The sequence below is a fragment of the Hoplias malabaricus genome, chromosome 1 (genome assembly GCF_029633855.1).
Source record: "Hoplias malabaricus isolate fHopMal1 chromosome 1, fHopMal1.hap1, whole genome shotgun sequence".
NCBI lineage: Eukaryota > Metazoa > Chordata > Actinopteri > Characiformes > Erythrinidae > Hoplias > Hoplias malabaricus.
Window position 1 is genome coordinate 47,845,601 of NC_089800.1, and position 24,686 is coordinate 47,870,286.

A 24,686-nucleotide genomic window follows, 5' to 3' on the forward strand; every position below is an offset into this window, starting at 1 on the left:
TCTGCAGTCTTAGAATTGTTCAGCCCTTTTATAACAAGTGTCTTTAGCAAAGGCGTAGATTTGCCCTTGACATTGCTGGGGACCTATAAATCTTTGTTGTGCAGTTAATTTCCAGACAGTGTTACTCATAGCTACAGTCGATTTTAGCCTGCTGTATGGTGTGCGCCAAAGCCTAGCATTGCCATTAATGTTATTATGATGGACTCATTTCATTAGCAAACTTGACTTTAAGTGACTTATACATTTCTTTGGAAAATAGCTCCTTATGTCCACCTTCTTTTTTAGCTGCCATCCTCACTTGCTTTTGACCCCAATGTGCCTCATTCTTGCACCTCAGTCTTGCACAGGAAGTTTCACATAAGACTGGAAAGTTTTCCTTCCAGTGTTGGCCCTACGAACAAGCAAACGTAGCTACGGAGTCTCACATGACAGCATTGAAAGGCACAGCCAATCACACAGGCCATATGTGTTACGAGACGGTATGACTCAAATAGAGAACACGATTTATCCTTTTCTGCACCTCTAGGTTAATGAGATGTTAACAGGTTTAGTTTTCTTCTTTCTTTCTTTTTTGGAGGGGATCAAATTATTGGTGGGGACACGTCACCTCCGTCAATGGTAATTCTACGCCCTTGGTCTTTGGTATTTAGTAGAGCATCTATTTGCTGTTTGACTTGCGTAGTCAGAAATCAACTTCTGGCAGAGTACTTGCGGTACCTCTGGCAGCATATTCCTCATGCACAATGGCTTTCGGTTTGCTAATATTCTTGGGTTTGCCTGCTTCAATTCCTTTCTTCAAATTCCACCAAAGATTTTCTCTGCAGTTGAAGTCAGGTGCCTTTGAAAGCCACTGCAGAATCTTCCAGGATTTCTTCTGAAACCAAATCTTTGTGGACTTTGAAGTATGCTTGGGATCACTGTCTTGTTGAAAGAGCCAGTGACATCCAAGCTTCAGCTTACTCACAAAAGACATAATGTTTACTCCTAGAATTTCCCTATATTTGACAGAATCCATCTTGCCCTCCACATGCCGCAGGTTTCCAGTGCATGAGGAAGCAAAGCAGCCCCAGAGCTTTGCTGAGCCACTGCCATGTTTCACTGTAGACAGGGTGTACTTTTCAGCATATTATCCATTCTCCCTCCTCCAGACATAATCGATGATTTATATGCCTTAAAAGTTCTAGTTTCATCCCTCCACAGAACAGAATCCCAAAACTCGTGTCTTATTTATATGGTTTTCAGTATGTTGGAAATGTTTTTTCTTGTGCATTTGAGTCAGTAGGTTTTTATGTCTTATAATTCAGGCATGAAGTTTACTGTGCAAACTGAAACCTCACTGTCTGCTGCCATCAAATCGTGATTCAAAAGTTTGCAGTCACTCAAGGGTTTTTGACCATATGTCTCCTTAGGAATCTGGTGGCAGCCGGTAGTTCAGCAATGTCTAGGTTGTGTAACAAATATTCAACACTGCACTTGCAAACTGCTTCCCTCTGTATCTGTAGGAACATTCAGTACCTTTGCAGTACCTTTTTTGTGCAAAGCAATGATCCCTTAACTCTCTTAACTTTTTTCATATTTTTTAATATGCAAACAAATGTCACCCAAATGACAAATGGCAAGTCCAAGTTTTTGGTATGCTAGATATTAAGCACATCAAGGTGTGATTTGCAAATGTGTGCTCTTATAATGGATTTGAAATTGAATAATTCTGAGTATGCATTAATTGTGTTGAATTAGGAGAAACTACTTGTTTTATTAGTTGGGTTAAGCTATTTACATTGTTTGTTTGCTTGGTTTATTGCAACCAGCTGAAAGTTGGTTGCAAAGTACATATTGCTAATAAACCTAATTTGCAAAGGGGGTTGAATTTTGCAGCTGAACACAGTATTTACACAATGAAATATCATTTGGAGTCATCTTGCCAAATGCACTTCAGACAGGACTTACAAACTGGTTGCGTGAAGTAACAAACTGGATATAAATAACTGAACCCTGACCTCTGTGACAAGATGAGGGCATTAGATTTGTCACGTGCCAGGGCAGATCTCACAAAGCTCTCTGACAGCAGAGCACTCAGCTGATCATTAGAGGAACTGTGTATAATATGTACACGCACATACACCTCCCCAGTATCATTTTCACACGGAAAAGCTCTCCAATTCTCAGTCTTTATTTCTGCTCTATAAAGCATGTTTGAAAATGCCTGCAGGCTTTAGCTTTCTGAACAGAGGGATAAGGTTATTACATCTTCATTTACACTGAATTTAGTCCAGTCTGTCCAAGGAATGCTGATAGTTTGTGTTTGTCAATGCATAGGTGGAGTATATTTAGCTTTAAGGCATGCGTATAGTGGAAGGGAGTATTGTCTGGGCTCTGAATTCATTTATCGATTGGGCCTGAAAGCATCTGACAGGAGGAAAATACATGTCTGCTGTTGAATTGTCTCAAGGCACTACTCAAATTGGTTGTCTTTTACTAGTGTCTCATCCCAGGTTTTTGCATGTACACAGTCCTGGAAAGCAAATGGTTATTGAACCGTGTAAATAATGTTCTTTCTATTTAGCAAGTGGTTACATATATGAACATGTGTATGTCACTCTGCAGTTAAAGGCTATACAAATGTCCATTTTCTACGTTCACTACGTTCTGTAACCATTTCATCCTGTTCAGGTGTGTCTACATGGAAACACTGGGTGCAAGACAGGAACATACACTGGACAGGGTGCCTGTTCATCACAAGGCATCACACAATACAATATTAACTCATACCTTCATGACTAGGAACAAATTTGAACAGCCAATCCACCTTCCATGATGTATTTTTGGACTGTGGGAGGAAACTGAAGCATCCAGAGAAAACCCATGCAGACACAGGGAGAACACACCAAACACCTCACACAGTCACATGAGGAAGGCACTGAATCCACAACCCTATGACCCTGGAGCTGTGTGACAGCAAAATTACCTGTTGCACCACCCATAGTCCAACAATACATGTTGGTAAGTGGCTAGATTATGCAGAATTTTAGATTGTGTTTGTGTGTGTGGTTCCCTGTGGTGGGCTGGCACCCTGTCCAGTGTATGTTCCTGTGATGTTCCGGGTGATTCCGGGTATGCTCCCGATACACCACAACCCTGAACAAGATGAATAATTGATGCCACAAGGTATCAAGAGCATTTTAATAAAACAAAGATCAGGGGATATGATATAAGGCAGTGTCCAGACTACAAACCATGAGAGTAATTTAGGTGTATTAGGCCAAACTGCAGCCTAAACCTAGGCCCAATTCAATCCCACTTTAAGATCAATAAGTGGAAACCTTAGAGGCACAGCTGAGTAATGAAGTCGGTTGACACAAATTGCAGTGAGATTTGAGAAATTGGAGAACTTTTCCTTCTGGCAGTGTTGAGTATTTTCCCTATTACATGCTATTATACTATTTCCTCTTTCTGTTCAGTTTGAACCACCAAAAAGAGTGATAGAATTATAAAATGAAAGGTTTGCCTGTGATGGAGTGCACAAAAATACAGTTCAGCTGAAATCTGAAAGATCAAGAGCTCTTTTATAAATGTACTGCAACTAAACTAAGTTTTGGTCTGTTTAAAGGATACTTTTAATCACCTGTCACTTTTTTTGGTCACTTTTCTGTGAAGTTACACACAAGTATTAGGTTCCACTGGAAAGATCCTTTTGTAGCCAATATATCAGGGCTACAATTTATGCAGACAAAGATTGAACATCCTTCATCGTGGAGAGTGGATTATTTTACCTGTCCATCCCTGCCCCTCAGAACCACACACAAACATATCTACATTTTTTGATTACTCTTTTTTTTTGGGCACAGGAGGTTTTAAAAATAAATGTACAATTTTATGGGGAGTGGCAATAGGCTACTGTGATACCTCTCAATAATTTATTTCAGTGTCTCTATACATGTAGACATCAAACTCAGAGATGTTTGCAGGAATTTTGTGCCAAACATCAGTTTCTTCATGAGACAGGTGGTGGATTGAGCTGAATCAGCCTTCCAGCTCCATACAGATTGCCTGTGCATTATTACTACTGCATGCACTCATTTAAAAATTCATACACACTTTAAAGTCACTTACTGTATGTTGCTGGGCTATTAAAACCCAGAGAGAAAGAGTGCACGGAAGGGCTTAAAAGCTTTCTCCAGCATATGGTGCCTCTTAGGTTGAATTTTATTAAACCCTTTTTTTTTTTGAGTTCCACCTCCATGTTAGCGCATCATATGATAGGCTTTTGGAAATCAGCAATTAACAAGTGTGATTTAGAGCTATTTGCAAATGCTTTCAAACTAACAGATAATATTCTTACATATGATAATATGACAATTGACAGAGGAAAAGCAACGAAGATAACAACCCCAGCCAAACCGTACACATCTACAAGTGCACTATATATATACCCTGAAGCTGGTTTGCTAAGTGATTTTAAAAGGTGCACTTGGCTCTAAAAGTAGTGAACTTGCTTTTGCATTCAAGTTCAGTGTCACATGTCCTGCTGGAACAAAAGATGATAGAGTAAATGAACAGTTATAACAGTTAGCATATACTCACATAATCCTTGTGCATAATAAGCACTCTGAGACTGTGACAAAATGACATTACCGTTTCTGTAATTTTCCTTCATGCTTTAGAAAGCCTTGGCTTCTGCATAGATTATCTGACTGTCTTTTCATGCTTAATTGAATTTAAATTGGGAGTTTGAACTGGGCAGTCCAGAACCATCTAGCATTTGCTCTGACGAACTCTGAATGCCTGGACACAGAGCAGATATTGTCCCGCTGAGTATTGATGTACAAGAACTCTATAGCTGGTTCCTTTTGATCTGAAAATCTATTTCTGTACACCTCAAAAATGTATGACGATACGTGCGGCATATGTCCAAAAGTGTTTAGTCACCACTTTTAATTTGTAAATAATTTAAGGTCTGTCTATTGCTGACACCAGTTGCTGTATAATCTTCATAAAATAGCATTGACCAATAGAATGGCCACACAGCGTCTTTAGGTTACTGAAAAGCGCTTTAAAAATTCCATTTATTATTATTAAGTCCACCATGCCCAGAGCCAAGTTACAGCTAAAGAGATATAAAGACCAGTCTAACAGAACAGTTTATATATATATATATATATATATATATATATATATATATATATATATATATATATAGTATAATGAAGGCACTGAACCTGAGGCCTGAATAAAAAAGATACTGATGCTAATCTGAACTGACAGTCAATTATACACCTTATCAGGTTTTACCTTTGTATGCTCTGAGATATTACATTAATCAATGTCACTCAAGTTGTATTAAAAATAATTCAGCACTCATTACTGTCTATGAGGGCTTTTTGTCCCCTTAGTTCTTTGGTTAAATATCCTAGAACAGATGTATTTTTCTAGTTGCCACTTATGCAAGTAGGGGAGGATGAAAGAGAGAAAGCCGTGGGGTTTGCTGTGTGTATCTGCTCAGTCTTTTTATGTTTTGAAATATCCAGAGAAGGACAGCAATGCCTGCCTCTTTTATAATGGAGGGAACTCTAAAGGCTTTATTCAAATGAGACAGAATGTAGGTCAGAGAAAAAGCCTACTGTCTGAGGAGTGTGCTTATACAGCATAATTAAACTTTAAAACATAGCCCATATCTGTGCACTCTGTATCAAAGGAGAGTTACAATTATTGAGAACATGGCATGTTTTACCCCCAGTTTTCAGATCAATTTGTTGGCTGTCATTAATTTTGCAGGATATTTAAATCTTTTAGTAATATCTGGTCAGGAATTCAGTAAACATTTTGGGTACCAGAAAAACACACACCTAAGTATTAAAGTTAAAACACTTTGGAAAAAAAACAGTAATGCTTCTAAACATTTTTAAAATATTATTAATATTTCAAGAATGGAGTGCTATTAAATCTAAGTAATAGATAATGAAGAGGTTATTCATTCCTCACCAATTTAATGCCCATTATTTATTTTTCTGCATAAGGAAAAAACTAAAAATGCTATGGCATTCATGTAGAACAAGGCAAAGGAAATTTGGCCCTCGGGTAGAAATGCTCTTTTATTAATAAGCATTCCCTAAAAAAATATTTAAAGAGATCACAACACCCAACCCCAAAACATGGTTGTAACCATTTGGATGATGAAATACACAACAACAACACAAAGCACTGTCCTCATATACAAGACAGAACACACTATAAAACAACAGCAACAACAAAGGCAGTAAATAGCTCAATACTTTAAGCCCAACAACTAAATATACAATTTAAAATTTTAATTTATTCGTCCCTGTTTATGATGAATCACAAATACATTCAATGTTATCGCGGCCTGGGCTCTGGAGCTTCCAATATTCTGAGTACATCAGGAGAATGAATATCTCAAGAATAGTTCTGTTGGTCAGCCTGACCTTGCATGGTTGTTAAGAATAAAAATGCCCTCTATATATATTTAAACTAACATTTTCACTGGAAATGAAGTAAATGAATTATGAAATGTTTCTCAGTTAAAGCTGGAGTCTGCGCTGCTGTTTTTGTATAAAAAATTGTTTTCAACAATTAATTGTCATCCTATTATTATATGTGATCGTTATTTTCATTTTTAATATATCTAGGCTTTTCCATCAATATTTTTATATTCATTATTAAGGATTTGCAGTTAGATTATTTTAAAATGTAATCATTGACCAGAAAAGTTTGACACATTTGTACAATATTTTTTTTAATTACTGTAAGTGGCTACTGTAATTCACATCAATCATTTTCCTTCTGTCATTAGTCTCATTGAGAAAGATGAATTATATATATATTGATATATTTTATATATATTTTGTTTCCACATGAGAGTGAGATTCTTTGTATTGGCCAGTTCTGGTCTTCAGGCACATTACAGAAGCTGGAGACTGCAATTGCTGTTTTAGAGAGAGGTTCATAATTATCTGCCACTTAGCTCTGTAGTAGCAGATGTAATGCATGAGTGCATATAGTATCTAATCATTGAATCAGGCTCTGGATGTCTGGGATGAATATGTAAATTGTGAAAGAATCAGCGGATATTAAATCAGCCAACACAGCTGGTGTTATAGTTATCATGTCAAAACCATTTTGCAACACCAACGTGTGAATATTTAATGTGTGGACTATTGGGAATGATTCAAAATGATTTGTAGTAATATGTTGTATTATTAATGTTCAGTAAATTTAAATGTTTCTTCTAATACAAAGTTACTAATTTGGACATATTATATTGTAATGTCACTGTTATGATACTGATTCAAAGCCCTTTGAAATGTAAGCTAACTGTAATTTGCTGGTTAAGATGTCATGACACTAGATTTACTTTCATACCATGACAGCATGAAACGAGAGTTATATACATTAGCTGTAATGCTGTCATGGTATTGCTAAAGCTGAGCTACATTTTTATCCTTTGATATCAGCTCACATTTACATACCTGAGTATAATATTGTAGACATGCGGAACAGTAAACAAATCAGTAATTCCTTTTTTATATATATAATAATCATGTCAGTCACAATTTGTTTTTCAAAAAACTCACAGCAAGAGTTGTTGAGCAAGGGAGACTCTAAGCCAAAGAGCCAAAGAACATTTTAAGTCTCTCTCTCTCTCTCTCTCTATATATATATATATAGATATATATAGATATAGATCTCTCTCTCTCTATATATATATATATATATATAGAGAGAGAGAGAGAGAATATTGCAAAACCTTAACATTCTCATTAAGCCTGTTCCATTGAAGCCAACTGTACAACAACAATAAAGCAGGAAGCCAATTCATGCTTTATTGCTGTTGTAGAGTTTTACCATTTTAAAGATATATTATATTGTGCTTTGTTTTATAATACTGAAAAAAATTGGTTATGCCATATATTATAAGAGCCCTCATAATAAAGTCTGAGAATTTACATTTACATTAGTTAAGTTCGCTTAGCATGTAAGCACCAGTCTTTTTATTTAGTCAATCTTAATACAGTAGGAACTGTTAGGTGTTTAGTCTATACACAGGGATATATTTTCCCTATATAATTTAAACAATCTCTTTCTTTATTTCAACAACTTGAAAGTAAAAACTCATCATTATTGTTTTTTGTAAGCTTTGTATATTTTTTTTGTGTTTATCATTTTAATAATTAAAGAGTTATTTTTATATCTTTATTTTAGTAAGTATAACTGTCTGATAATTTCAATGTGGCAATTTATTTAAATGCATTGCAGCAGTGGGAAATGCTAGACAGCTATTTCATCCTCATCACCTAGCAACCAGAGATTTCCTGCAGCCAGATAATCATGAAAAACTTGAAGGGGCACCAGTTTTTACATTTGAGGAGACAACTTGGAACATGCAGACAGGAAATCCAAACAAATATCTAAAAAAAGAAGAAAGATAATTTTAATTACACAATGATTTCTGATTATTCTACAAAGAGACATTTTTAGTGCTGTCAGTATTACGATTGTAGAACAAACTCAACCATGCCTAAAAGAATAAACAAGTGTCTCTGAAACCCTGTGACAGGAAATTAAGATGATGATTGGATGATTAAGGTTTCTTTGAGTGAAAGCTCCAGAAGCCCTGACAATATATCCTAATATATTGTCCTAGTTTCCCATTAAATACTCCTACATATTTTGTTCTAACTGATACAGGATGACGTACATTAGGACACTGCCACTTTGCTAGATAAATTGGGCCATATTTTACAAAAAATGGGGTCTCGTAATATAAAGACATATGATTCTGAAGAGCATAGAGTATGTGCAGGAGTCCAGTGAGGCTTGTGGAGACATCTGGGCTAATATATGGCACCATTAGGGCCTAACAGATAAAGGGATTGTGTAATTGAATCAAACTGGTTTGTTGAGTAAGACTGAGTAGTTTGTGTGAGAATGGCAGGAGGGGTTTAGCCATTTCTTCTGAATAAATGAATATGAGGTATACTTAAACAAACTATTTTGTTTTCAGTTTTTCCCTGCTCATATTTCTAAGGTAAAATATTAAAATTAAAAGATCACTTTAAATATGAAACTTTAAACTTTATGACTGGGCTCACCCCAAATATATTTACCATATTTGTTCCCATACCTTCATTTTATGGCCTTAGAGGGCACTACAGACCAAGACGACATCACAGTTACATCACTGGCAGATGCACCTATGTTGTGGTGGGAGAAAACCTGCAAAAACACATGGAATGAAATGAGCAAAATCCATAAAAGAATGACAAAAAATGTCTTCGAATTGGAAAAACAAATGACCGAAGATGCCCTTGGGTGCAAACACAGATATTGATGTTTATTTTACCTATAAAAAAATAAAAACAAAACAAACATCTTGGGAGCTACAATATTTTATGTCAATTTTATTAGTGTAATATAAACCTCTTGACTGGACATATGTCTCTTTCCAATGATATGGTATAGGGAAAAAAACAACTGAATAGTGAAATATGAATTATAACATTATACAGTTCTTAAAGCTACATTAGAAAAGGCTTATGTAGATCATTTCTCATAAACACACCAATTAAACAAAACCTGAGAGGTTTAAGTTGTTTTATTGTTTCTTACAAAACAGTTTCCTCATTTAGACATTAAAATTAAAGAGGTATTACTCAGGAACAGTGACCTATTTATCCACCTCCCCTCATTTAAAAACCAAGCCCAAATGCGTTAGTCAGTAGATGGAGGAGCTCAGGCTCTATCCCAAATAGATCCCTACATTGTGCACTTTATGGATTATAAAACTGAGATTTACAACACCCAATGCACAATATTGGTAAGACATTACGTGTGTAGCCACCTGTGATCTATTATTGTCCATCATACAGTACAGTACAGTACAGTTTTGGGTGCAGAAAATGTTGTTGAATGGAGATGTTTGAGATGCACCCTGTATCATAGCTCATGTTTTTGGTTTAGGTTGTTAGTGTAGGACCACCAGTCTTTTGCTTGTTTGTTGTTAAAATACCTGGAGAAGGCAACTGTAATATCCAAATTCCCATTTCCTACACTGAACACCACTATGCTAACTGTGACTTTTTGCCACCACTTAAGCTCTGCCCGTGAAACACATCATCTCTGTTTACAAACACATTGTGTATATGTACTGAACTTATTCCTGAATTTTGTCTTGAGAAAAAATAAATGTGTACTCCATCAATATGAAATGTCTTGCTAGGTTAATTGAATATAATGTATCTGTCAAATTAACCTGAAACAATGTCCAAGAATGCCTGAAAATGGTGCCTGAAATTATGACATTTATTGTCATACACATGACATATTTATTATTATTATTTTTTTTGGTAAACGGGCTTGTAACTTTGCTGCTGACCCAAATTACGTCATTTTATTTAATAATGAAAGAGGCAGAAAACATGTTTCATCTACCTCTTCAGCAGTTTTCAGACAGTCGATTTAAAATGGAACTGAATGATCTTTAGTAATGTTTTAAAACATTTTAAACTACTTTTAAAATGTAAGTTTTATTTTATAGTTTACAGTTTAATTTTCAGAATATTATACATTATGATGACAGATTAATTCTTGGAAAATTACATTTGATACAGTATATATGATGCTTACCCAGAACACCCCTAGAACTGCCTAGAACTGCCAGAACTGCCCTGGCAGTTCGAGACTCACACGATCCTAATGTCACCATATTCGTTGCGTGTCCATGTGGTGGTGGTGTCCATGATCCAGAATGACTCATTTAACATCAGTACATGACCTCACTAATGCTTTTGTGGCTTAATGCAATCAAATCCTATCAGATATGTCCTAACATTTACTGTAAAGTCTTCTTCCCACAAGAGTAGATGTACGAAACTGCACTAAAGGAGGAGCACCCTCCCTATTAATACCTTTGATTGAAAGATTTAAAGATAATATTTTTATTCTAAAATTACATATTCTAAATCAGTGTAATGCTTCACTGCATATTATGTACCTGTAATATGGAGAATAAAGCCTCTGACATTTCTATTCTGGGTTCAGCGCAGCAGACACAACACTATGAAACTTGTGTAGGAGGGGTTTCTTTGTCTTTTATCTTTATTTTTTTTTCCAAACAGTATCAGTATTGAAGAATATCTCATGTAACAGACAGGATGGATGAGTTTTATTTTCATATTCTGTGCATGTTCAATCTTCTGGAAGGCTGCTTGGTTTATTTTTCTCCTGTTGTGAAAAAGTAGCCTTTTTCTAAAGGGCCCTGACACTGTTTATAATGATGTTAACACATCTGAGCAGAGATGATGTACAATTCAATGAAGCTGCTAGTGCTGAAATGCTGAAAGCCATTATGCAGGCAAAAGACTGGGAAGAGTAGGAGCTGGTTGTATGTATGCAGTTAAACCCTTATGCCTGAGGATGGTGTAAAATGGCATGACTGGGCTAGCATTACTCCAGTGTTTGTCTTTCTGTAGCATCTAAACTGAACTGCATGTAGCCTATATGAACATGTAATTTAATACAGCTTTCCAATTTATGTTTTCTGTCTATAATGACCCTTATTTTTGTCTTAAATGTATGTTTGGGCCAAAATATCTTGATATCTGGAGCTGTTGTCCCATCTATCTTGGCTAGAGTTTGATTCCCAGTAACTGCCAGAAATTCCTCCAGTGGTTTAAATGTTGCAATAGGTCTCCAGATAGCTTCCTTAACAAGTTTCTCCTTGTCCTGTCTTTAACATTTGAGAATTTCCTGACCAATGTAAGGTCTGTATTGAAGAAAATCTTCACAGTGTTCTATGGTGCCTTCCATCAGTGCCTTTGATATTTTTATGCCACTTTCCTGTTTCATACCATTTAACACTTAGGATGTTTATATGTTTTCTCAGCTCCTATTTGACGATAGGAGCAGTCTTGAAAACATAACACTACCTATTAAAAAAGGCTTAGAACAGATTACAACTCTTAAGATCCCACTCCTGTTTTACTCCTAATTACATGTACCAGTTAATCACAAACCCACATACAAGATAATCTATATATTGTTACCAAAAGCATGTCTGAATATTTACTCTGCTCCAAATTATTACACTATTATTCATTCTCTAGTACTATCATGATTATATAGAATAGCTACATGATCTTAAATTATATAATTTTACTTTAACTTTAATTTAATGTGATGTGCTCTTACCATTTTTATGTATACATCTGAGACAGCAGTACTCTATGCAGCCACAGTACCTTGCTGCAGGTATTTGTCAGTGAAAGTAATAAATGGAGCTGAAAATGCATGCACAATAATGTCTGCTAAAAAGAAACAAGACATCTACAGTGTCTTAACTTAAGGTTAAAATCATTTCTTTCAGTTTGAGTTTGAATTACAGGTTGATACTTTCAGTAAGTGAGAGTTTGGTGTTCCAACTACAAGGTCATTAATTTTGTACATTAAGCAACTTTTAGCATTTGAGAATGTCCCCAGTGCCCTGCTCTGCACAGTCTCTTTTGCTATGGCTGTGGCCCGTGATTTTCTCACATTAGAAGGAACAGCACAAAGCTAAGTTTGCAGTTTACTCTCAGACCCCCGTAGCTGCCGGCTCTGACCCAGGGCTCTGCTATCGGTCACAGCTGCTTCTCAGCGGCTCTGCAACTGACTTTGCCTTTAGTGCTATGACACAATACATGACGTCACTAGAAGTAGGGATGGTTGTCCCAACTGTTGCAAATCAATATTTATGTATTGTTCAGTCTGAAAAACTTCATTACCCAATTAGTTTTTCATATTAGATTTGACCGTAGTTTACCAGCATGATGCTGAAAACAAAATGACAAACAAGCTTATTTTTAGTTGAATTAATTTTTTGTCTTTTATGACCCATGCTTGAGTGAAAAATTAAATTGCAGATGTAATTTCATTTTTAATATTTTCATGTTATACACGTACACTTGTGAGGGGAAAACGACAAAGAAGTATTTATATATTTATTTTATTGTTTTTATTTGCTTGATTTGAAATGTCTGTTACCACCACTGTAAGGAAATGTGTATGTTTCTCTGGAGTAGTGTTATATTTCTGTGGCTGAAATCTGAGTATTTTTGTTTTATTTCAGCCATCATTCTTACGGGAACATTTAATATTGCACTGTTTGTTTTCTTCATATGTGTGCTGTGTTTTCTGATGCATAACTTTGTCTTTTGACACAGGGTTTTTAAGAAGGCCAGTCCAAATGGAAAGGTAAGTTGAAGCATGTATGGAAATTATAAAATGATGCTTATGGAGAAATATATTGGTCCTAAACAGTAAAAGATATGAGACCATACATCTTAGGTATTTTGCTATTGTCTCTGTTGATCTGAGAGAAGAGGTTTAGAGGGGCTCTGCTGCATTGTAATGCAGTCTGAATATCAAAAAATGGCCGAATTTACAAAAACGGGGGGTATTTTTCTAGATCGTTTTTAGCTGCATTTAATTCAATTATTCAATAAAGTCCATTAATATAGATTTGTCACTTTTGTCTATATTTTGCATCACTGTATTTGTAAAAAATTGTGGACACTTGCTCATTTGCCGCCTCATTGTTTGTCCCCCTCCTTTGCTGGAGTAATGGTCTCTATTCTTCTGGGAAGGCTTTACACTATATGTTGGAATACTGCTGTGAGGGTTTGATTGTAATCATAAGAGCAGTAATGATTAATTCCGACTCACAAATTGCACTTTTAACTAATCCCAAGTGGTGCTCCAGTACTCTGTTAACGCAGTTCCCTTGCTGTACAGCGCAGTGCTGGGGTTTATATTCCTCTAGGACCTGACTAGCATTGTGCATATTGTCCTCATATGTGGCTGCTCCAAGTTTGTCCCATTCTGTTGGTAATCATTTTTTTAAAAGTGATTATACAAAGTGCGTGCACACATATATTTCTGTGCCTTAATACATGTAGCTGAATTCACTGATTATACAGAACGTATGTATATTTAATTTTTGTGTAATTACACTATTTCTTGCTATTGTTTTTAAAGCTAACCGTATATCTTGGCAAGAGGGACTTTGTTGACCATGTGGACCTTGTGGAGCCTGTTGGTATGTTTTAACAGTTCTAATCATTTGATATTGAGAGTTAAATATTGAAGAAAATCAAAAACAACAAGAGAGACACTTTCCCATTTTGCTGCCATTTGTTAAATTGTTTGATGTATTCTGGCTGCTTCCTGACTAAGCGTTTTAGACTACCCTCTGGACCTATAACTCATCTCCCTCATCCATTTTGCAGATGGTGTGGTTTTAATTGATCCAGAGTACTTGAAGGAGAGAAAAGGTGAGGAGAAATCTTTAGTCTGTGTAATATATTTTTCAGTGTGTTTCTATCTTCATGAATAGCAGTGCTCCACTGTGGTTTGGACTGGTAATCAAACATGCCACTGAGCAGGTTGAATACTAAGTGGCTCTGGCCTCCTTGTCATTCATCCACAGTTTTTGTAACGCTGACATGTGCCTTCCGCTATGGGCGGGAGGACTTAGATGTTCTTGGCTTGACATTTCGAAAGGACCTCTTTGTGGCCAATATACAGGCGTTCCCTCCCGTGCCCGAGGAGAAGAAAATCCTGACCCGATTACAAGAGCGGCTGATTAAAAAGCTTGGAGAACATGCTTATCCTTTCACCTTTGAGGTAATGTCCTAGTCATCATGTTGTTCATCACACATACTGTTCATGACACTTATACAATGTCATCAATTAATGTGATAGACACACGCAACCTCTTTCATATTTCAACATTTTAAAATCCTCTATTACTTTCATTTCATTGAGAAATGTGTGACTTAATTTCTTGTTTTCTAACAGATACCTCCAAATTTACCATGTTCTGTAACGTTACAACCTGGACCTGAAGACACTGGAAAGGTGTGTTCTTTGTATTATTATTCATTCATTATTTGTAACCCTTATCCAGTTCAGGGTTGCAGTGGGTCCAAAACCTACCTGGAATCATTGGGCGCAAGGCGAGAATACACCCTGGAAGGAGCGCCAGTCCTTCACAGGGCAACACACAAATCTACGGACACTTCTGAGTTGCCAATCCACCTACTAACGTGTGTTTTTGGACTATGGGAGCAAACCCACCCAGACACGGGGAGAACACACCAAACTCCTCACAGACGGTCACCCAGAGCGGGACTCGCGGAACTCCAGGTCCCTGGAGTTGTGTGACTGTGACACTAACCTGCTGCACCACCGTGCCGCCCTCTTTGTATTATTAACAACATGTATACAATACTCTTGCAGTGTGGAGCACTGATAATGAATGTAACCATGCTCTTTTTCTCACTTCTGCAAAGGCCTGTGGGGTTGATTTTGAAGTGAAAGCGTTCTGTGCTGAAAATGTTGAAGAGAAAATTCACAAAAGGTACAGTACTGTGGAGGAATTCGTATTAAGGAAAAAAATGGTATGAATATATTTCACCAAACAAATGCCTGGCAAACAAAATGAAAATTGTGCATTCAGCCTATTTACTAAGGCATCGAATTAGTTTTGGTCACAATGATTTAAAATGCCATTATGCTTCACAATCAGTAAATTTACTGAACTGGCTTTGTGGCTTTCAGTTCTTTGTGCCCAACCACTGAGTCATAATGTCAAATATAACCATAATGACAGATGGCTTCATAGTTTATTTTGCACATATAGACGATATCACTGCATTATTCATACTTCATAAAAATTCTGCTTCTTTATAATTGTATTACACCAAACTACATATGCTGTTCATTTTTGATCACAAAATTAGGTTGCAGTAATTCCTAGTATCTCATTCTCAAATCTCATTTGAGTAACGTGTTCTTCAATATTAAAGAATGTCTTATCACATCTAAATGTACTCTATTATGATAGTTTCTCTTCCAATATGTAACAAGATGCATTGTATCATTACATTATCTCATTCTCAGCTTTAAATTCTAGTACTTCACTGAATTATAGTATTGTACTTTATAAATATATTAAGATGGAGAATTTACGTTTGGTTTAGGAATTCAGTGCGTCTCATCATCAGGAAAGTACAGTATGCTCCAGAGAAACCAGGTCCACAGCCAATGGCAGAAACAACAAGGCAATTCCTCATGTCAGACAAGCCTTTACACTTGGAGGCTTCACTGGACAAAGAGGTGACAGCATTCATAAACAATACAGGAGCAGAGCCAGGAAATCACAAATACGACAATAGCCCAAACCTACTCCTGTATTGTGGGTTTTTTATTTTATTTTAATAAAATATTTTCTTAATACACTTAAATAAATATTACAAGAAATAATACACTTAAGATTATAGGTGTGAACTTAAGGGAAAACACAAATGTGTGCAGAGCAGCAAGATTTCCAGATGAACTTGTACTGAGAAACACAGACTGTGATTTTCCTCTGAGTGGATTTTGATCTGACTATATGTCTCCATCTAGTGTTTGAAATGGGTTGGTACATATGAAGTACTATGGATGCACATTTGTAGATTTAGGTTTAGCTTTTCAAATTCCACTAGCCAAATGGGCATCTCAGGATCAGAATATGATTTTGTTTATAAAATGACTTATAAGCATATTTTACATTAAAATTAATATATTTTTTAATTGTCCTTTTGCATCTTTCAGATCTACTATCATGGCGAGCCCATTAGTGTCAATGTTCACGTCACAAACAACACAAACAAGACAGTGAAGAAAATAAAGATTTCAGGTTGCTAAGCAATACCTCCAAGCAGTTTAAATGCTTTCAATTTAAATAGTTTTTTTTTTTTTGAGAAAGAACTTAAGGACACATTTTCACTGTTTTTTTGCAGTGCGTCAGTATGCTGACATTTGTCTCTTCAACACTGCTCAGTACAAGTGCCCAGTAGCAACAGAGGAATCAGAGTATGTAAGACAGTCATAATTAAATAATACAATTCCAAGAAACTATATATGATTAATAACTTTACACTGTGTCTCGGACTATCTAGTGATATTGTGGCTCCAAGTGCAACATTCTGTAAGGTGTACACCCTCACTCCCTTCCTTGCCAACAACAGAGAGAAACGTGGCCTAGCCTTGGATGGAAAACTCAAACATGAAGACACCAATTTAGCCTCAAGTACATTGTGAGTACACTTTTCTATAACTAGTTTTTTAAAACATTATTATGATATAAATATTATTTTTTATATATTATATAAGATATTCCACTATATAGCAACCTTTTAAAATATGAGCTGAGAACAGGTTCTTGAATTGGAGCTAATAACATTAGCATATAACAAATAACAGCAACATTTGCTGAAAATAGTATGGGTTCTCCTGTCCAACACATCCTCAACAGAGAATAAAAAAAGAATCATAACCTTTGAAGGGGTTTTGCCATATTGTTTATTTGTCTCCAATAAATTAAACAAAGCAAATACATAGATTTGTTTGCTATAACATTTTCAAATATATATATATGTTCTCTGTAGAGGGCATGTACTTAATTTCACAACAAGACAAATGGAGATGTCAAAACTTTTGCATACACCTATGTGTGGGTGAAGATCAGTTAGGAAGCTTTTGGGAACTAAAAGGATTTTTTTTACACCATGTTTTTCAGAATCTCATTTGTAGTTGTTTTGTCAGCTCTCTTTTAACAACGGGCTTGTTCTCACTGTGCCCTAAAGGTTACGAGAGGGAGCCAATAAGGAAATTCTGGGTATAATAGTATCCTATAAAGTCAAAGTGAAGCTCGTGGTTTCTCGTGGTGGGTAAGTTAACAAATGAAGTGGGTTTCATTTTCAAATTGTCTACTAAGGTTAGTTTGACCTGTTTATATTCAATGAAATTAAGTTATTTATAAATGTGTGTAATAAACACAATTTATAAAATATGATATTCGTACTTAAAATAAAGTTAGCGTAAAGTAGAGGGTTACATTGCTGCCCTCTAAATAGCAGATTGGGATTAGACGCCCTGCCCAGATAAGCAAATTAGGCTGTATATTGATAAAGATTTATGTCTAAAAACATCTGCAAATTATTTAAAGTAATTTCCAAATTATCCTAAAAGGTAAATAAAGATGATTCTACAGTCTGTTGTGTTCCACTGTTTAAGATGATGTAATTATTAGGTAAAACACTGCCATGATGAAATTTTATAGTACCACTTTATTACATACAAACTACTAATAACAAACTAATTCAAAGTAAAATATTAGGCAGTGTGCATATTACAATGGCTTCAGCATCAAAGGCAATTTTCAGTTCAATTTAAACCTCACTCATTTACCAATTCTCACAATTTCTCAAACGGAACATTAATTATTTTAAAGAAAAATGAAAAGATGGCTTATTATGTAAAGCATCTGAACATGTCCTGAAATGTCTGAGGTAATAAATGTGTGTGCTTTACTCTTCTCAGGCTCTTGGGAGATCTTGCCTCCAGGTACAGTAATGTCAGTATATTTTTATTTTCAGTATTGAAATATCAGAGTATCAGAGTGTTTTGTGGAGGGTATGATATAGCTATGTTAACACTGTTGTGTGTTTGAGGGAAGGAAGCTACAGAGGCATAAAAATCAATCCTTTTTTTATGCCCTGCAGCACATATACCCACAAATGTTGCAGCTGGGACTGCAGACCTTGCAAACCTGTAGGTTGCCTCAAATGGCATCCCAGCTAGTCTCATAAATTCTCAATTGGCAATAAATGTGTTGACTGGGCAGGCCAAGGAATTGTTGGAATCTGGTGGAGACATTCTTCGGAGACCTTTGTTGTGTGGGGAGAGCATTATCCTGCTGAAAAATGCAGGTTGGAAGCCCTGCAACACATGTAGCCACCGGAGGTCTGACACATATCTCCGAGGTGTGAGTGTCCCTTGGATCTCTACTAGGGGTGACCGACTGTCATATGCAGTGGCTGGTCAAACCAGCAGCTCGGGCAGTGAGTCGCTCCACAGCAAAAGCAGGTTTAAACGTCCCTACTCTAATGCAACTGTCATCGGATCTCAAACACAATATACAGAATATTGCTAAAGGCGATGTGGTTCCAGTCCATAGCGGTCCAGATTCCACTGCTCCATAACCACTGCTCTAAACACCTCCTAACAGCTTGGTCATAATGGCCTAGATGGGAGCAATTTGTCTAAATGATCATTCTGCTTGTCTCAGTCCAATGATGTGCTCCCTCTCAAAGGCTGTCATCAGGGCAAAATGTCTTTGAGTGCATTGTAGAGGCATGTCTATTCATCAATGATCTCTCACAGAGGTACACTTCCTAAAGTTGCACCTGACAGCCTTTTTATGGGGCAGAGTGGGAATCCAATTTTACATATCAGCTTGAGACGTAACTATATGCCAAATTTTTCAGCTTTGCAGCAATCTAACATTTCTATCTGTGTGCATTTATTTTTGTTAATGAGTATAAATGCTCAATGTGCAAGTTCTCTCTTCTGTCATTTTAAATTATTTATAATTACATTATGACTGTTTCTTTTCTGTAGTGATGTTGCAGTAGAGCTGCCCTTCACATTAATGCATCCAAAACCAGTCGAGGAATCCATCTACAAAGATGGTGTGTATATGATTTTATTTTATTTTTTGGTGAGTGAAGTGAATGTGCTGTTAAAGAAGTATTGAAAAAGCTGTTCATGTTTGCTTAACCACAAAAACATAAATTATATAAACCCCACAAATTTTAAAACCTACCATCAGGCTTCAGAGTAAAGTCTTTACTAATTTTTATGTGAAACCAATACTGAGTGTGGTGTGTGTTCAGCTCTCACCAATGATGTTTCTGGAATCCTTGGCAATTTTAGGTTTTTAAACATCATACACCTTCCTCTGGCTGATCAGGCTAAGGATCACCAGACCCTGTTTGTCTCCAGGTGGCTAGCTAACCATATGGCCAAGATTAACAAGAGCTGCAACAATTTCTCCCTCATATTCTTGGACGTGAAATCAGTAGGGAATCAGCTACTTATGAGGTTTATAGGCTAGCACCTGCATGGTTAATAAACAGACTCTTGTCCGGGGGCTTTACTAGAATACTTATACTGCGGCACACAAAATTTAGAGGGACACAGTTGTACCCCTCTGCTTTCAGATCAGTCATAGGGGCACAAATATGCATTTAGTAATAAGCCTGTTAATAGCTAAATAGATTACTCTGTCATGGATGAGAGATAAAGAAGAAATAAACACAGAAACGCTTCAGTATATGATTACATTTTAAGGGTTTATAAATGGTTTATAACCAGTTTATTAATGGTAATTAATTAGTAATCCATTATAACACATAGACAGAAAGAGCAACAGTGACCTGTTGTTTGCCAAGCAGTGAACACAAATCCAACTCTGTTGTTAATCCTCAGATCTAATCGGACACTTACTTTGTCTTCTCCATCAGTCAATATTAAGCTTGTCAGATTCAAGTTTAATGGTTTAACCATGGATAGAATGTCTTTTTATTAATTAATGATAATGTGTTTCTCATTATCATATGAAATGAATACATTTCATATTCTAAAGTCTAGCATAATTTTACTTTGACAGTAAGTCACTTTTGCTATTAGGCAAACATCAAGTCGTGGTTGCCCTTTCTATTCATTATCTATGCATAATTCATTTTTATTCATTTCTTATAATGTGTTTACTACCTAATTCATAACCTTGTATTGAATAGATTTATTAACTATTGATAACCATTTATAAGGATAGCCTTATTACAAAAAGGTACCATTAACCCTAAATAAATATTTGTATTACTTTCATTTTGTTTATGTGCATGGTCTTGAACAAATATAAACACAAATGGTATAAATCTCCTCAGTATAAAGCACCACTATTTGCCAAAACTTCATCCACGTTTCTCCTTCTGATTAGTTGTTAGGGGTAGCTGGTTGTTGATCAGATCATAAATGGCCACAACAACCTTAGTGATTAGGTGTAGGATATTTAAATGTTTGACAATAGCTGATAGAAGGAATGAAATGGTTGCTGGTAGGAAGAGAGTGAGCTGGGCCCTATGTGAATCTCTAATGGACTGGGAATATTTTACATCTTATTCTGTGTATAATTACAATTATAAATACTGTGTAATTACTTACCATCTGCACTTACTCATTTAATATGACATTGTCTAGTATTGAAAGATTCAGCAATGGCAGTTTTTAAAATTAACATAAGAAGTTAAGTTAGATGGTGGGACATGTATTTAACATTATTTCTCACATGCAGGGAATATCAGAGTGCTTTAATGATGTAGTAAGTAGTTGTGGTACGTTTTACAGTTATACGTGGCTATGACCAAAACATATATCTGTGAACTCTCATTACCCTGTCTGTTGGGAGCCTGAATTGATTTAAAACATTTATGTATGCCCACTGCTCCATTCAAAACTCTGCTTTTGGAAAGACACTGGGGCATTATGGGAAATGTAGTGCCTGTAGTGAATTTGCATGGCACATCCTGCTGTTCTTCTCAGCTATTGATTTTTTACCACTGTGATTTTAGTACCCCAGTTAATTGGGTCTAATGACACCCCTCTAGCCTGAAAGTAGTTCAGTAAATCAGTGTCAAGGCTCGTTAAACAACCTAATGGAGTGTAGTTATAATACAGAACATTTCAGACTGTTTCCTCCTACAGTCCAAAAACACACGTTGGTAGGTGGATTGGTGACTCAAAAGTGTCCGTAGGTGTTGAGTGAATGTGTGTGTGTGTGTGTGTGTGTGTTGCCCTGTGAAGGACCCTCCAGGGTGTATTCCTGCCTTTTGCCCAGTGATTCCAGGTAGGCTCTGGACCCACCGCTGCCCTGAACTGGATAAGGGTTACAGATAATGAATGAATGAATGAATGAACATTCCAGACTGTGCTATTATGTGTTTTATTTTTGATGTTTTATAAAGCTTTATTTCAGTTTTGACTGTCACCAATTATTCTTATTTCTGTTTGCTTTTTCCTCATGCTAGCTCCAGAAAATGATGCACCCATTGACACAAACCTAATTGAGTTTGACACAAAGTAAGTAATTACTAGTCATATTTCTTTGTTTTCAGGTGGTTAAGGAACGTATGTATCATGGATTAAATTTCTTGTGGCAGGGCAATATGACTGCATTTATTTTAGTTGTATGTTTAATTCCATTATATTATATCTCAGTATTCTGCAGTTTTATGAACATTTATGTACTATGTAGATTGCATTAGTATCTTGAGAACACTAAAAAAAAAGTTCACTTTTAATTTAATAAAAGGTAATGTGTAAAATTAAACTCATAATATATTGTGTAGCATGTTAGCTGTTTAGCAAAATCAGTATACCCAGTTTTCATTAAGTGGCAAAATAGGCAACTTATCAAACTTTAAAATAAATAAAATACTTTCATATATATTTTATATTGGAAAAATAAAAAGTATAGGGATATATTTTTAAATGCACCTTGTGTAACGGGCATGTAACTCAATAACTCAATTTTTGCAGGCTGACAACTGTCCACAAGGAGGGTGCTAACAGTCTTAAAATAGCTTTTGGCTACTTTGCATCTGTGACACTATATCCTTTTTGCCATATCTCCTTGAGGCACACAAGTACCAGACAAACCAGTCATGTTTATTTATACAGAATTCACATATTTCCATGATTTACTGAAATAGTGGAGCAGCGTGCATAGCACAAGAAATATATCCTGATCCTTTCATTTTCAGTAGTCTGTTTTCCAAGAGTATCCCAGCCTAGATTTCCAATCATGTGGAAAATGCAGTTGAGGTATGCTGATCATGCAGAAAAAGCAGAAATGTCTTTAGTTTTACTTCTCCTTTTTTGTCACTATTTGTTCTTAGTGATGATGACATCATCTTCGAAGACTTTGCACGACAGCGACTTATCGGAGCAAAAGATGACAAAGATGAGGATGAGGAAGCTACAGATTCACCTAAGTTGAATGACAGATAGACAAAGGAATCCAATGTTCTACTGTATCACAGCATTAGTGTTTGAGAGAAAACCCCTTGGAGAAAAAAAACTGAAATCCTGGGACACCCTTTAACACGCTCACCGTGGTGCAGTTGTTGTGGTCCTGTTTACATGTCTTCTCCATCCTAAAAGGGTGTAAAAATATCAGAAAAAGAATATCAGAAAAAGGTGTCAAAAACATGACCTTGTTGTCAAAATAGTTAGCGCTGAGATTTTGGTTCACTGGCCACTTATAGAGTGCCTATGATGTTCGGAGGGTTTTACATGGTAAGAGGAATAGTTTTTCATCATGTTTAAAATGAACTTCAGTGGTAGCATGCCTTTGTTGTTAGTTTGTTTGACATGTTCTTCTTTCCATTAGAATGAAATAAAAAAAGAGTTTTAGGAAACATTACTTTGTATTTAAAACTATTAAAGTTCATCTGTTCTAAACACTGTGTAAAGAAACATAAGTGATATTCTTAGTACGATCACTGGTGAACTGGCATCTTTTAATGGACACAGTCTGATGAACAAAGACAGTTAAGAATGAAAAAGTTAAAACTGTTGCAGACTGAAATTCATTCCTGCATCGATCTCATATAATTTTCTCAAGCCTCTATAGTCTTCTCAAACCTCTTAAACTAAAAAAATAAATCAATAATTTTACTGTCCATATCAGTAATCAAACTTTCAAGTAACTTTAATTATGATGTGGCAGGATTTTTTTTAACCAGCTGATCATTTCTAGACATAAATATCCTTTTAAAAAGCTGCACTGTACAAAAAGTTTCTGCAGTCTTATATATATCTATTTTTTGTTTTTAAATGTAAATTATAATTATATAGTTATATAATGTCTTTCTCCATATTTCCTACTTGCTCACTAATGGTTATGGGATTTGTCACATCAGAAGAAAATATCTATATTTGACCCAAACACTGTTGAAAGGAAATGTTTTTGTCTCAGGCAAGTGTCCACCGTGAGGCCTCACTTTACACAACCATCTGCCATTTACTACCATAGTCTGGAGGCCAGTGTGTGTGTGTGTGTGTGTGTGTGTGTGTGTGTGTGTGTATGTGTGTGTGTGTGTGTGTGTGTGTGTGTGTGTGTAATCACCAAGCCACACCACGTTTCTTTTCTTTAAAAAATTATATTACAAAACTTAGCCTCTAAATGGTAGAAACATATATGACCATATTTGATTAGGTTAGATTCTTTATGAATGAGGCCATGATTTACTGCATGAAACATGTCAGTACTTTCCCTGTTTACAGATTTTGGCTTTTATTTTTTAAGGAAGATAGATAATCCATTGTTTGATATGTTGTCCGATGACCTGTAACCTGGAAGGTTGTAGGAATACATGTGAAATGCAGATCTAATTTAATACGAAATGTGATGGAAAACATGTACATGGATAAAGTGTTCATAATATGAACATAAAGTACAATAAATATTAAATATGCTTTATGTTGGATATACTAAATTGTGTCGGAAATCCTGTCTTTCTGTATGTGACCTACCATGCTTCAAGTTTGCATAAGGCATGTATACACTATGGCCAAATATTGGTGGACATCTTTTTGTAAAATAGTTCTTCTACTATTAATAGTAGTTTACCTCCTATTGCTGCAGCAACACTCTACTCTTCTAGAAGGACTTTCCACTATGCTGCAATATTCTGAGTAATGACATTCAGCTACAAGTGCATTAGGATATTGGATGTTGGATA

At 35.9% G+C, this 24,686-nt stretch overlaps 1 protein-coding gene across 3 annotated transcripts in view; it reads left to right on the forward strand.

Annotated features, from left to right (window-relative positions):
• arrb1 (arrestin, beta 1) overlaps positions 1 to 24,414 on the forward strand; it is a 31,884-nt gene extending 7,470 nt beyond the window's left edge. The window contains exons 2-16 of one of the 3 annotated variants that reach the window (XM_066665339.1): positions 13,215 to 13,245; positions 14,029 to 14,089; positions 14,280 to 14,324; positions 14,480 to 14,676; positions 14,851 to 14,910; positions 15,345 to 15,412; positions 16,035 to 16,170; positions 16,651 to 16,735; positions 16,839 to 16,911; positions 16,998 to 17,135; positions 17,685 to 17,768; positions 18,421 to 18,444; positions 19,501 to 19,571; positions 21,969 to 22,020; positions 22,839 to 24,414. In XM_066665339.1, the coding sequence (XP_066521436.1) occupies positions 13,215 to 13,245; positions 14,029 to 14,089; positions 14,280 to 14,324; positions 14,480 to 14,676; positions 14,851 to 14,910; positions 15,345 to 15,412; positions 16,035 to 16,170; positions 16,651 to 16,735; positions 16,839 to 16,911; positions 16,998 to 17,135; positions 17,685 to 17,768; positions 18,421 to 18,444; positions 19,501 to 19,571; positions 21,969 to 22,020; positions 22,839 to 22,950 (1,237 nt within the window). In that variant the 3' untranslated portion in view covers positions 22,951 to 24,414. Of the gene's footprint in view, positions 1 to 13,214; positions 13,246 to 14,028; positions 14,090 to 14,279; positions 14,325 to 14,479; positions 14,677 to 14,850; positions 14,911 to 15,344; positions 15,413 to 16,034; positions 16,171 to 16,650; positions 16,736 to 16,838; positions 16,912 to 16,997; positions 17,136 to 17,684; positions 17,769 to 18,420; positions 18,445 to 19,500; positions 19,572 to 21,968; positions 22,021 to 22,479; positions 22,669 to 22,838 lie in introns of those variants that run through there. The other 2 variants (XM_066665330.1, XM_066665320.1) reach the window with 2 other exon arrangements.
• The last annotated feature ends 272 nt before the right edge of the window (positions 24,415 to 24,686 follow it).